At 54.0% G+C, this 14,552-nt stretch overlaps 2 protein-coding genes across 2 annotated transcripts in view; both read right to left on the bottom strand.

The window, feature by feature from the left end:
- The window catches only part of Fz2 (frizzled 2), a 190,893-nt gene extending 185,516 nt beyond the window's left edge, over positions 1-5,377 (bottom strand). Inside the window, exon 1 of the mRNA XM_076896771.1 lies at positions 5,367-5,377. The gene's annotated coding sequence lies outside the window, so the exon portion shown is untranslated. The remainder of the gene's footprint in view (positions 1-5,366) is intronic.
- LOC143424168 (uncharacterized) lies at positions 1,233-1,789 on the bottom strand. The gene is given in 2 exon segments (XM_076896067.1): positions 1,233-1,334; positions 1,406-1,789. Coding segments are annotated over 2 exon segments (486 nt in total).
- Positions 5,378-14,552: the final 9,175 nt, after the last annotated feature.

Genomic DNA, 14,552 nt, shown 5'->3' on the forward strand with positions numbered 1-14,552 from the left:
CAGCCTCTCTAAAACGGACTGCTGGTGTCGTCGTCTCGACATCGCTAAGCAGCAGCCTCTCTCTCGGTTCCGAGGGAAAAAAGGAAAGGGGAGAGAAAAAAACAAAGGGTTCCCGTGGCCACGGCACCTGTCACGAGTCGAAAAAGCAAGACCAGTGGCAGTGTCGCGTAACGATTCCTCGCCTCCGGTCTGCCCGTTCCTCTTTTTCCTCTTTCCTCTTCTTCTGTTTTTTTTTTCCGCCCCCCAAACCCCCAGGGTTCCCTCTTTTTTTCTCCCACGTCCCGTTCGCCGCGGTGTACCCACGTTCGGCCGTTTTCTCGGCGCATTCAGCGGAAATATTAAAATGCCCCGACGAGCCGTGCGCACGACAATAAGTTCTGTTGGCGCTCCGGACGTGCTCTGGATACCGGGCGTTCGCTCTTAAACTACCATCCGCGTACCGTTTCCCTCCACCGTTCGTCTCTCTTTCGTCGTCGTCCGACAGAAAGAGAAAAGCAGTGAGTAGAGAAAGAAAGAGAGAGAGAGAGAGAGAGAGAGTGAGAGAGGGGGGCGGGCCATCTCTTGCTCGGCCATAATTCGTCGGGGTGTACCCAGGGGATTGAAATGCACGCGGTGCACATCCTGTCCGGGAAAATTCAAATGAGCCCCGGGTACCGCTGCGAGCGTCTCGCGTCCGACGAACCCCTGAGAGAGATTTGGAAATCCGCTCGACCGACGTCCTGACGAATGGATCGCGGGACACGCTCTCTACGGGACCACGGGGAGAGATGCTCGCGATAAATATCCATCCGCGATGCACCAGACTGGCTCGTGGAAGTGCATCGAAAGTTTTAGGGGTGCAGAGGGTTGATTATCGCTAAACTGCGAATAGTATGAAGTACTCTGAGTAAATTTCTCTCATTTAGGTGGTTTATTTGTCATCGTTGCAACGTTTAGTATTTTGAAGACACGCGCGTGTTAGCTTCAGCTTCAAGTTCGGCGTTCGCGCGCCCGTTGGCGCCTGTTGGGCGCGCAACGCCGAACCGGATCACTCGAAGCGAATTTCGTTAGTTCCTTGGCTCGTGAAAAAGGAAAAGTAAAGTGTTAACGTCTGGCAGAGTTAGTTACTTCAGAACAGGTTGACTACCGTCGATCGACAAAGATCGTTCGCGAACCCCCCTTAATCCGCGCCAATCTTCGTCTAACAACAGTTTTTTGTTCACAAATCGGTTAGTAGGTCATCGTAGCCTGTATTAAGCCAGCCACTTAATTCCAAAGTTGCTGGTCAAGTACAGCAACGAGTCCAGGATGCTCGTGGAGGCGAATGGATCGTCGTATTGAGCCGATTTCTTAGCCTAATGGGAATAATTGAATTTTTCAATTGATAATATTGTACAGTTGTTTTTGATTAGACGTAAGCACTTACAGGTACGGTCAGCTGAATATTATCGACCAGCCGCCGAGCACGTTTAGCGAAGTTCTGCACGCATATGACTAACGAATCCGCATCTTTGAGTTTTATGTGTTTTGCCTTATTGGTATTTTTGTTGGCGTTTATTACCGTTTTCAGAGTCGTTTCGTTCGGTTTCGTTAACACCAACGTCGGGGTTTGAAACGTCACGCCTTTAGTTAATGGCTGATCGTTTCTATACAGACCAGTTTTATCGATTCGTATCATTCGTCTATTAGCTTATCCATGGATAATGATTTGTTACGAAACATACCTGGTATTTTGAACATGTTGTCGTACGCAAACTGCCGCCAACAGACAAAGTGCGTACATCGGATTCTTCACGTAGTGAAGAGGCATAATAGAGTGCGCCTGACCGTGGGATTTTGATTTCATCCACTTTGATCAACGAATTTCGAGAATTTACGTAAAATTTCGCGATGGTTTCTTGATTGCCGAAATGTGATGCGTCTTTTGTCGCGAAAACGATTGCCGTTGACCGATCGATCGTTTCCTGATTGCTACGTCCCCAGCTCGACGCGGCGTTCAACGCCTGCTCGACAACCCCACGTGAGAAAACAACGTAGCTGGCAACGCGTTCGCATCGCAGGAACATGGCGCTATATTCGTGTCGTAAAGCAACCTTCGTGGCTCGTGTGAAAAATCCTCTAGTTCCTTTCGAAACGTCGCAGCGGTGATCGATATTAAAACGACTTCACGCGGGGAATCCGCGGTGCGCTAATGACAGGCTGGAACAAACGGCACGTAACGCGGGTTAGCGGGATTTTTAACGAGTTTCGAGATTACCACGGCTCCGGCCGTGGGGAGCAATTACGCTCGGCTACGTAAACGTTCGATTATTTGGTTTCACGTCGGTTCGACGCGGTCTCTTCGCGCCTTTCACTTTCCCGCGATTCGAACAGAAGTCCCAAGTTTAACTGCTTTTTTTGCTCGACAATGAGATGCACGGCATTAACCTTAATTCGGTACGCAGAAGGTATATAATAAGCGCAGCTACTACCAGTCACGTAGACCGTTCCCTCTCTGTTTTCCTATTAACGATCTTTATCGTATTTGAGCCACCTTCGATAATTTGCACCGCGATTGTGACCCGTGGTTGGAGGGCGAAGGGGTTAGGAAGGTCCCAGCCTCGCGGAGCGCTCGCATTATCCGCGGAAATTGGTTCTAGCGAACGCGAGGTCAGGGAAGACCGGGCCGACGCGAGGATCGCGTGCAGGGCCGACTACTCATCCACACTCGAGTATTAAACATAAGTGCCACTTACCTATGCCCGATCCTCACGAGCCGCGCGATCATCCCCCGTCCCCTCGCCCTCTCGCCCCGACCAGTTTCGTCGATCCCGATCCCCCGGTTGCTCTCGTTGTTATTCTCCTCTCTGAGAGCGTTCCACGCGAACCGTCCTGTCTCCCCTCGTGGCGGTTTCCGCGAAAAACGGAGTCGTGGCGCAACCCGCCGTCGGCCGGTTCACCTTCCGTAACTCGCGGAACGTACGCTCGCACGCGAGACTCGCCGGGACGCGGTGGTCGAAACCGCGGAACGGTACCACGGCTAACCCTTGGCCCTTTTCAGCTCCCACAGCCTCTCGCGCGTTCTTCGCGCGGTTCGATATCTATTCTGGGTCAGCTGAGATTGCTTGTTATTTGCGATTTTTCGGGTGTTCACGTTCGGTGACATTTCAAGATTGCATGCAGAAATGCACTTTTCCTATTATTATTACTGTTACGTTACGATACCACCTAGCGTATATCGGGCGGAACAATATTGGCTTTAAATTGTATCTCGTATGGTAGGAATAACTGGTAGGCAGATAGCTAGTTACCCTGGAATAACGCGATATGGTGGTGTAACTCGATTTTTCCATATTTTCGACTCACACCAGTACGGTTCGCAACCTTTCGTATTATAGAAAGGAGCGCGAGGATGTGTACTCACGAGATTTGCTCGCCTCCACACTGACGAGCGCCGACGACGTACTACCGACATAGGTCGTGCCCAGCGGTGTGTACGTGAATAAATCGACACGTTCTATCGGCGATCATTCAGAGCGAGTGCTCACATCGTAATATAAAATTTGCCAAGATCGTAGTCGTAATTTCGCGAAAGTTATTCGCCCAGGAATCCTATCGTTATCTCGCAACGATCTCTCTCTCTCTCTCCCTCTTTCGAAAGGATCCATCGAGGATCTGGCTCCTATTTCGTCGACTCCGTCGTATCTAAACTACGAGGAGCAGCAAACGCGACGGCTTCTGGCGTGCACGAGCAGGAGTTCTCCGTTCTCGAAAGCGTCGGTCCTGGTGCCTCGACGGAGCTGGTGGCGCGAGATCGTGAGAAGTACTCCAGATCACCGAGCAGAATCTACCAGGTACATATCGCGAGGCTGTTAGAGTCAGATCGCTAACAAAGTGAGGATCAAATAATAACACGTTAGGATCGCGCGGCTCGAAGATAGATGGCGCTCGGTGTGAGTGAATAATTTGATAATGGCGGCGGCGGCGGGAGCGGTACCGCTTCGCGTACTTTTCGCCCCCGCGCCACGTCCCCTTCTAGGATCGAGGACGGGAAGAGGAGCCGTTCGAAGAGGGAAGATGATCTCCGATCGTTGCTCGAGATCTAGCACTGGCTGCCTCTTCACCTCGCCCTTTCGCCCCTCTTCTCTCCTCTCTTTCTCGCCACTTTGATCCCCCGGACACCGTCTTATTTTCTCCCCGCTGTTTATCTCTCTCCATCGTCTCGCTCGTCCGAGAGTCTTTACTCTCGATCTCGAGGAGATCACGCCGCGCGATCACGGGGCTATTCGCGATAAACCCGAGCCGCGGACGGGTTATGGCACGTATATACCACGGTGTATCGGTTTTTGCTGGGCCCGTGTAAAGGGATATTCCGGTGTTTTCGAAATTTTTGCAGACGGCCTTAATGGCGGATGATTGTGTGCCAAAGGTAACCCCAGGTGAAAATGAGCCGTCCGAGGCCCTAACCCTCGAAGAGAAAGAGGATCGAGCGCGTTCCGGTCCCTACCTCGCCGCGTGCTGCATTACTTGCCGGAGTCTACCCTGGCGATCGCGAGCCGCGCACAATTTTCTACCACTTTAAACCTCGATAATCGTTTCTAAGGCGGCTGGAAGCGTGTGCTCGAGATACGCCTCCCAGATCGATCATCCGCGGCCGCATCGATAATCCAGCGCACAGTTTCACCGTGTCGTCCAATCGTCGGCTCGCGCGGAATAATGTCGCAATTACGCGAAATCGCGGCGATCGTAACGGGCGCATAGCGACGCATCGGTCGATTTTCCGCCGTGGCGCGCGTAATTTGAGCGGTCGCGCGCACCGGCGCACAATTACCCGTATTTATACCAGCCGGCCGGCTCTAATTGCCTTGTGTAATTCTCATAATCGTAAATACACGCGTCAAAAGGTGTTGAAACCGCAGCACGCCTCGGGTAGGCAGGCAGGCACCGGGAATAAATCACGGGGCAACGCGGGAGAGATACGTAATCTAATTCCGCGATACCGGGTAGGTAGCGTAGCGAGAGGCTCGAGCCTGACCCGACACACCGCTGATGGAGACGGATAGGTGGTTCATGCAGAAGACAGTCGAGCCTAACATTTCAGGGATCAAGGTGATCCCTACCGGGTTTCTACTCTTCGAAATGGCATCGCAGAAACGGCGACGCTCACGTCCGCTGCCTCTCTTTCGCCGTCTCACGATCGGAACGCCTGATTTCGCGTTAACGCGCTCGCCTGCGCTCTTCGAGATTACTATTTCGCGGAGTCACGTTAACTTCGCCGATGCTCGTTCGACGATAATGAGTCTCTCTCGCCGTCCTCCTTTCGTCGCGGCTCTCCTCGCGTTTGGTGAATCATAGACGCGGCACCGCGCGGCTCGAAACGCGTGGACGTTCGATCACCCCCCCCCCACCCTATCCTGTCGGTGTTCCGAGCGGTATTTTTCACTCGTCGCCTGTGGGAAACTATTCAAAATAGCCGACGTACGATCGAGAGCAACCACTCGAGCAGTGTGTCTAGCGCGCGCTCATTGTTCCCGCCAGGGCGGGGAGGGAGGTGCCAGCGATTTTGTAACGGCGCACACCTCCGCGAAATTCTCGAAAGATGACTTTCGTACGATGGGACGACGGAACGGGAATGGGATTTCCCAACGCGCGCGGGATAGAAAACGGGAAGCATTCGACGTATCCGCGTACGATCGAATATAGAAAATCCGTTTCGTCTCGAGCAACGAACACGCTCCGAACCCCGCGCGCGGTGGAGGCGAAATTCCATTCTCATCACAGCCTCGCCATTGCCACAGCATTAACCAAATCCGCGTCGCGCGCGCATTACAATTGAGCATCGCGGGCAAAAGGACGGTCGCGTGTGTTCGGTTAATTTCCATTAACCAAGTTTCACCGGTGGCACCCGTGGCGGGCAATCGCGTTCCATTCTAATCGATGCGCGACCGCGGGGACACCGCGGGGGCGCCGCGGGCAAAAAGGCGCGCTTAATTCTAAAACGTTTCTAACGATCTCTCGTGGTTGATATTCCGGCGGCGAGCGCGAAATGGTGGCTCGGAGTGGCGAGTGTCCGGTCGCTTGTCGAATTCGTTCACGTAGCGTTTTAACGCTTTACATTGAACGCAGCGCGTGCTCTGTGTAGAACGTCGTCGCGTTTACGAGCCGATAGACCGGTGAACGCGCGCGCGAGCGAGCGATCGCGCGGGGGCTCCATCGGGTGCGAGCGCGAGGGCGCGCGCAAACGCGCGTGCGTACGCATAGAGACGAGACCAGTGGGTGTCGAGTTGTAAAACAAAGCAGTTTCGTGGGGACGTCGTGCACCGGGTCTCTCGACGTTGGAATTTATAGAAGACACACGTCGAGGACGATCGGAGCGCCAGCGCGCACCCAATCGAACCGGTTCCGGCGTCTAAAGTTGCGCCAGACTCGTGCTCTTTACGCTACAATTGGTTGGGTTTGGCTAGCGGTGCGATTAGGTACGGTTAGGTTTTGGTTATTTAGCGTAACAAACTTTGAACAAGAAGGGAAAAAACTTCTGCGCGTTCGATGTACGCATCGTGTTCATACGCAGCAATGCCTCCTAGACCCGTCTGCTAGGAGATCGCGCGTGAAATCGTCGCTCGAACTTTCATCTTTTGTTCGAGCGAGCAGCGAACGGGCGAAGACATCGACGGCGTACAACGATATGTATCGAACGCGTCCAGCGGACCTGTGCCCGTGAAAATCAATTGATATGTGTCACGATGCTCTGAAAGCTTCCTTGAAAACGCACCGGATGCACGATGGGGTGTTGCTCGGCCGACAGGCATTGTCTCGGGGCTCCCTTCTTTCATCCGACCGACATGTCGAATGCTGGATGCATAACAATTTATGCCCCATCTCAGAATTCACTCTCCGCGCCGGGGAGCCTCTTTCTCTCTTCCTTTCTCTCCTCCTTTTTCGTACTCCCGGCGCCTGGCCGACGTCCGGCGAGGCATTTCCTTTCGATATCACGTATGTTCTTACGATTCCCGGTGTACCCGTCCCCGCGTCGCAAGTAAATCGGTTCTACGGATTCCACGAATGGAAATATTCCTCGATCGGTTTCATTCGGCCCGCCGACGACGACGATCGAGCGTTAACCTAACCGCCGAGAGGAATTTCCACGGGTCGCAAACTTTGTAACGTCGATAAACTGTTCCCATAGCATTTCCCATTTTCACTGCCATATACAAGTCCGCGATGCATTCATAATTGCTGCCACCTTCTTGCATAAGAATCGACCGTGGCGCTCGCTGAGATATAAATGAAATTTCTTTCACGATCCACATTCCTCGACCAGTTCGAAAGGGATCATGCAAATCACGTACCACATACGTTACTTGCACTTTTCTTGGATAGTTACAAAGGGTGCATTCCAGACGAGTAGGTGTTCTAAAATGATATTACGCGTGCGTGAAACGCTCCTTTCCCGTTTCAACGCGTTCTCCTCTTGGGATTGAAATTGTCTCAACCAGCGGTTGGGCGCGAGGTACACGATCTCGTCCTCGCGAGAGAGAAAAAGACGCGGCAGTCCGCGTGATTAGGCGGAATGATTGATTAACGAGTCGCTCAACGAATAATGATAGAGCGGCCGCGAGGTGGTTCGGATATCGTCGAAATTTCGTTCGCGAAAGGGGTGGGCGGGCGGCAGGGGGTGGACAACGGCCGCCGCGGATCCATCACGCCGCCCCTGGCAGGTCCATCAGTATGCGTGGGAGTCGGTGTTTCGAGGACCAGGAAGTGGGTGTTGCTGCACTCCATAATTCACCGGGCGTGTGCTCGTGGCCTGCCTCCGTTGCGCACGGTCCGCGATCATCGAGGCGGACATGAACGCCGGACGTAGCGGATGAAGACGTTCCCGTGAACGCTTCCAAGGGGCGCAACACCGTGGAAAGGTACAAATGCGACCGCCTTCCTGACAAATCGTCGCTGAACACGCGCGTCTTGGATCGTTCGGTGGTAGTTCGATTTTCTTCTTCTTGGAATTCTATCACCAGTGAAATTCCTCCATGATATTTCAAACGTTTATTGTATTTATCAAAATCAGGGTAGTACTTCAAAAGCATGTTCTTCGTTTCTCAACATCCGTTTATCCTTGAGTAAAATTAAACGTTTAATGAGAAAAAAACAAAAGAAGCATAGAAATTGAGATCTCTGTTGGAACACGCGAGAAACTCTCCCTCCCGAGTGCCTCGAATTCAATTCGATCCTTCGCGGCCGATATTGGTGATTTAAGCCGCGTCTAAGAGGGGAAAAAGTGTTCCGCGAGATAAGAACGCGTCGAAGAGGCGAAGCTCCCGCGAGAGAGGTGTAAGCAAAGCGGGGCAGAACGAGCGGATCCGCGATTCGAACCGGCGGCTATCTACGATCGTACCGGCAACCAATTACGTTTGTTGAACCGGAAAACGTCGGTTCGTATTCCACGGTGGAGCAGCCGGGGCCTGAAATTATAAATCAGACGATAACCCCTTGGCTCTATCGTTTCCCGTCTCCGTTTCTCTCCGTGCACCTTGCAGCCTGGCGAACGGACGCGAGAAAAGGAGACGGAGGCTCGTGGTTCGTGGCGAATCGTGAGGGCTTTTAAGCTCGTACATCACCGCGTGGGTTACGCCTCTCGTATTTGCTTAGTCGTGCGATCGCGAAGGCGCGGATAAGCGCGGAGATGAAACAATTAATAATCGCGGCGAAACGCCAGCACCGTGGGCCAGATGTTTCCTCGCCTCGGCTGCTTCTCCTTCTTCTTCTTCTTTTCCTCCTCCTCCTCCTCCTCCTCTACTTCTCTTCCCTCTTCCGTACTCGTATTCGCAGCGTTCGGTTCCCTCGATCTTTCGGCGCGCTTGTCCCGGTTTCCATCACTGCTGCCGGCTAGCAGCGTCCTTTGCCAAAGCTGCGACCACGTCCGCGAACATGAAAACGCGGATTCGAAAGCGCGAGTCGCGACTACGCGAACGATCGTGACCACGACGGATGAGAGAAATTTTGCGCTCCATTCTGATCCGGACTTTCACTGTACCGTGCGATTCTACGCGTTACACGTCCGGAGCCTCTTCAAATTTTAGGATAAACCACCTTTCGAACTATGTTCGATTTTTGCGAGATTTCGCACTGAGACAGAAGACGGGGTTGATTAAATCGATAGAGTTACGATTCGAGAGCATTATTATTTGAATCCAAGGTAGAGGAATATTCGGAATTCCTGAACGGAGAACATTTAACCGGCTCCGTAATCTCCGGCTTTTACATCTAACAGGGCAATTTATTCAATCTAACTGTCTGGCCGCGTACTAGTACAGAATACACACGTGTACTCGCCGGTATTATTCCGAAGCACGCGAGCGAATTTATGGCTGGAAATGGTTGCATCCACGGGGATCGGCCGTTTTGAGAATCAAGCGTCAGGATCGTTCTCGCGGGGACGTAATAGCAGCCCGTTCGGGACACCAGGAATTGCAAGGTTGCGCGAGGAAACACGCGATACCCGAGCCCTGAAAAATGACGACACCGCGGGCTATATCTCAGCGTCTGCACGGGATATCTTAATTATCGGGCAAAAATTAATTACCGTAACGCCCACCGCGTCCGTGCAATGGAACGAAGGCGGCGGGGACTCCCGTAGGGCATTCGTGGGAGTAGAGCAGAGGGAGTCTACCCGCGTCCGCGTCTACGTCTGCGTCGCCTCTACCTTGTGGCGCCTGGAAATTTCAGACCCCTTCAATTCCCCATCTCCGTGCAAATAATAGGTACCTCCCTATTTTCTATCGCTTCGATTCCAATGAGGAATCGCCCAGAACCGCCGACTCTGTTTATCACCGATCTCAACCGAACCTACCCCATTAACCCAAACCTCGCTTGTGTACCATCGTTGTACCACCGTTTCGTGACATTTTCTAATTACAGCGACGTGCTTTCCATTGCCCAACAACGACACAGCTATCGAGGATCGCGCAGAAAGTTCGTAAAACCGGCACGTATGAATGGCCGATAAAATTCCAGCGATGTCCTTTAACGGCGCGCGTAGAACTTCCGCTTCGCTAGTCGGGAGGATCCCTCGTCGGCTCTCTGGTCTCTTACTCCTGTCTCGGCTGAAACGCAGCTGAATTATTATACCGTGGAAGCTGGCGCTTTCGTGGAAGCGTATCAGCGACGGGCGAAGCGGCGGCGGGAGTAATTTCAGCGATGGAAACGGGGCTCGGCACGGTCCGTCCGCGGGTGCCCCGTTGGTGTGGGAGTCCGGGCTGTTCGGGTTCAAAGGTTCGCGATTATAACATTCCGGGCATGCCGTTTCGTGTGCATCAATTCGGTACGCCAGTTCCCTCTTTGCGGAGTTCAGAGCCGCGCGCGCGAACGATCGCCCTCACCTCTTCCCCTTCTTCGCGCCGGCGTTCGCCACGTCGACCTTTGTCGGGGCTCTCGTCCGGCGAACGGAGCACAGGGCGATCCTTTCCAGGAAGGGCTCATTTTCCCCGCTCTCTTTTCACCGGCCGTTCGTTTTACTCTCCTCGCGGCCGTTTCGCATCCCACGTTCCCGGGGTCAGCTTCTGGTTCGGCTGCTGACGGCCATTTTGGCGAACGGGTATGGGAAGAACGGACCGAGACGGTGTTTCGGGAGAAAACTGGAGGAGGTATCGCGAGAGAGGCGAACGCGTTAGACGTTTCCGCTTTAGAGAAAGGGAAAGGTACGGAATGTCCGCGAGGTATTAAGCAAGAACGTGTTTAGTCATAGGAAGGTTTTAATTGGTGAAAGGGTTACCGGAGTCGGAGCCAGAGGTTACCGTAGCTCATTCCAACTATTCCTCGCAATCGTTCCGTTTCAACCGAACGCGAAGCAGTATCTTAAGCAAATTGAATGGCTAATTATCGTGGCTTGTATATAATTTCTTCGCCGCGCTTATTTGCCTGGAACAGAGGCCAGAGGAGAGTTTTCGCAGGATCGTTTCCAAACCGCGTGCGATTTTTCCGCGGTCGCCGATGGACAACGTGACCGACGTGGGTCGGGATTACAATAAGGTGACGTCAGTCGAACGTGTAGCCGAGAAATAGGAACGCTGTAAACTAGATCACCGCGGGATTTATAGCCGGCGTTGGTTTTTAACCAACGGCTTTATCGTTCCATTGTCCCGTCGCGTTTTGTCGGCCGAGTAATTTAAGCGGTTGGCCACGGGGTCAACGTAGCTCGCGGTCAACACCGCGTCGCGCTGTTCCCGATTGAAATTCACGTCATCGTAAAACGTGGAAGGAAAAACAGGCAGTCGGGGTTACCCTAAATCATACCATTACGATCTGCTGTCCATACGACTTCGATCGGCCAATAAATAACCCGCGCCCCTCTGCATTAACGCGTTCCCATCCGCTCGGGGAGGTCTCCCCGCTTTCTAAAGTGTCCGTCGAGGACGAAAAAGCAGCACTCGTTTCGTGGATAGCAAAACGCTGGAAATGGCGAAATATTGGGATAATTCGTTGGACGCTAACCAGCCCAGGCATTCGAAATCCGGTATACCGAACTTTCGCGACTCCTCGATCGTATTAGCATACACAGAACCGGAGAGGCGGAAGATTATCTAGCAGCATCGAGGCTAAAGCGATTCAGAACGATCCCAAAGCGAATTCCTCGAGTGGTCCGGGTTCCCGCGATGCCGGTCGGTGGGTCGAAGCGGCGCGCACCAATGATGGGCGCATAAATAACCGCGGGAAATGGACGACAGCGACAAAGCTGGCGCTGATTTCGCTAGTAAAGCCGAAGAGGCGCTCGCGCGCGCCGACCGGGCAAACGGCCTACCGAGAGATGGATTTATGCCAGCGTCATTAGGGATTAATTATACGCCTTGTCAGCCAGCTGATGCCCGTTCCAACCGGCCGGCGATGGTTCCCGCGCGAGCGCTTCCAACCGTTGTTTCCATCGCGGCCGCGCGAAGCGCGAAGACAACCGTGCCGAGGCGAGAGAGCAACTTCCACGCGGTGTCGGCGGTGCGTGCCGCTCCGGCTCCTCTATGATTTACATCCGCCGTGAATATCGCGAGCGTACACGCGCTCGCGGAATACGGCCGCGGTTTATGTTAAACCATCGACGAATCGTCGGGCGAACGAGCGCACGGCGAATCTCATTGGACGCGCAGAGAGCTCCGCGGCGAGATAAACGGCTGCCGGTCCCGCGGATGAAATGATACATGGTTGGATCGTTCCAGCCACCGTGGAATCGTGGAATCGTGAAACCAGGCTCGAGGTTAAAAATCCTATTTCGTCTCGACGGTTTGTCCACCATCGCGACCCGGGTATCCATAAAATGCCGCTTGTCATTCCGCTTTTGAACGGCAGCTTCGAGGGTAACCGAGATCCGTCGACGGATCGTAAAACGAAATTTATAGAACAGTCATCTGGCGATCGAACGGATCCGGGTTCGCGATCCAGGTCCAAGAGTAATCCGATTAACCGTTCGCTCGTTTGATATCCCCTCCCCCCGTTTCCGTGGACGACGATAATGGATCCTCGCGCGTCCCGTCAGGTGAATGGAAGCGGTGGTTTTAACCGGGTTCGAGGATTATCGCGCGTGCGTACCGCGGGGCCATCAGATCCGGCGAACTTTAGCCGTCCGTTTTAGGAGGACGACTCACCGGTTAGGTAATTCGCGAATGAAAAAGGAGACGCTCCGGACGGGGACTCGAGGGAGACGCACGTCGCGCAGCCGGCCAGAAACGCACCCATAAGCACCGCGCGCTCTACACTCACGTACTTCCTTAATGCCGAATGCGCCATCCGTTTTCTTGCCATATAAGTTTCTATCAAAACGCCGGATCGTAATCCAGAAATCTCCACCGTCTGACCCCATGGGAATACGGGACTCGGTGAAACTCACGCACCTAACCGTCCCGTCACGCTTCTGGGTAGAACGAAATCGCGGTTGGCTCGTGTCGCGAAATGAATTTTTATGCCTCTTTTCGGAATTCCATCGTCCGCTCGCGGGCACCGTCTTTCCAAGGGAAAGGGGAAAGAGAGGAGTCCTCGCTAAACGGTCTGCGCCGCGTGTACCAGCCAGCGGAAAACCCGTTGAACAAACTACCACGGGCACGCCTCCTCGGAACGCGAACCGTTTCCTCCAAGTGCAAACACCGCGTGAAGTTTCAATTTAATGGGGTTCGCAGCGTCTGTGGGAATGTTCCGGGCGGCCCAGCGAGCGATGAAAGATTTTGACGAATGTCCGTCCGGTCCGGCCGCGGTCGTCCGAGTTTCACCTCTAAGCGGAGCGTGTGCACGGTGCTATACATTCGTCGGTAGGCCGGTCGGATCGTAAGTAGTAAATCGTTTTCTTGCCCCACTGTTTATGCAGGGTGATTGATGAAGTTGCATTAATATTTCCGTAGCAGAGGCCTTTACTCACGGTGAGCGCGGTCGCGCGAGCCGCTCGCGTTCCCGCTCGCGTTCCCGCTCGCGTTGCCCCGTGGAGCATCCATACGTTACTCGGCACCGCGCAATAAAATATGTCTCAGCGGAGCAGATTTACGATACGGAGCGCCGGGGATATTTCTTCCAGCCATTGTGTCGATATATTCGATCCTATTTGGTAAAGCGTGACACGCTTTCGACGCGGCGCACCGTGACGCGTACCACGGCCGGTGACCGTACGCGCACGGGGCTTATTTTTCCCGGAGAATCGATAATTAGTAGTTGGCCGCGGTCGAGACGTTTCAATAAATCAGTCCACCGCGGCTCTGCCCCCTCGCGAGGCAAGTGGGTCGTTCTCTTCACCCTACTGTTACGAACGAGAAATTCTGCTCTGCATGCACGCACGCGGCTAAAGGGCCCGCGGAGAGAGCACCGCCGGAACGAGGAACAACCTGTAATTACGCGTATTGCGGATCGTTCTGACTCCCTCCACCCTCTCCGTCTTTCGAGCGTACTCCGCTTTCCTTCGCATCCGGTATCGGATCCGCGAAACGTACGCTCGTACTCGCGCGTAACGATCGAACGCGAATGCACGAATCGGCGTGTAATCGCGATAATTCCCTCGGTGGCGAAGATTTCTACAGGCGGTGTTACAGTTGCGGCGCGGTCGCGGTTGTACGCGCGGGAGCTCGCGAGGCCCCCGCTTTCACTCGCGGAAAGAAAACCCGTCTCCGAATCCAGCTTAGCCGGCCGCGGGTGACAGAGATCTACGACAGGTAATACGCTGGTGAAAGCGGAGGCGGCAGATGCGGCCAGGTGGTGGCGAGGACGGTGCCGGATTTCGGGATCACCCGGTGGACAGGTAGAGGAGCAGCGCGCGGCAGGTGTAGCCTGCAGGCGAGGAATCGAGAGGAAGGCTCGAGCGTTGCGTGGGCGCGTTTCTCAGGGTGGCTGCGATGCGTCACACGCGCGAATCGCGCGCGCGAGAAAAGAGGGACTCGACACCGGCGGAGAGGAAAACGCGAGGAAAGATGCGAAGCGTCGAAATGGGACGGGTCTGCGGCGCGGGATAGACGGAGGAGACAAAGGGAGAGAGAGGACGTTCCCTTGTTCGTTAATGGAACGAGGAGAGGAGAGCAACGAGAGAGCCGAGGGGGACCTGTAGGCGAGCTATGCTGGGTATCCAGGCTGAAGGT

Source organism: Xylocopa sonorina, chromosome 6, assembly GCF_050948175.1.
Source record: "Xylocopa sonorina isolate GNS202 chromosome 6, iyXylSono1_principal, whole genome shotgun sequence".
NCBI classification, from domain to species: domain Eukaryota; kingdom Metazoa; phylum Arthropoda; class Insecta; order Hymenoptera; family Apidae; genus Xylocopa; species Xylocopa sonorina.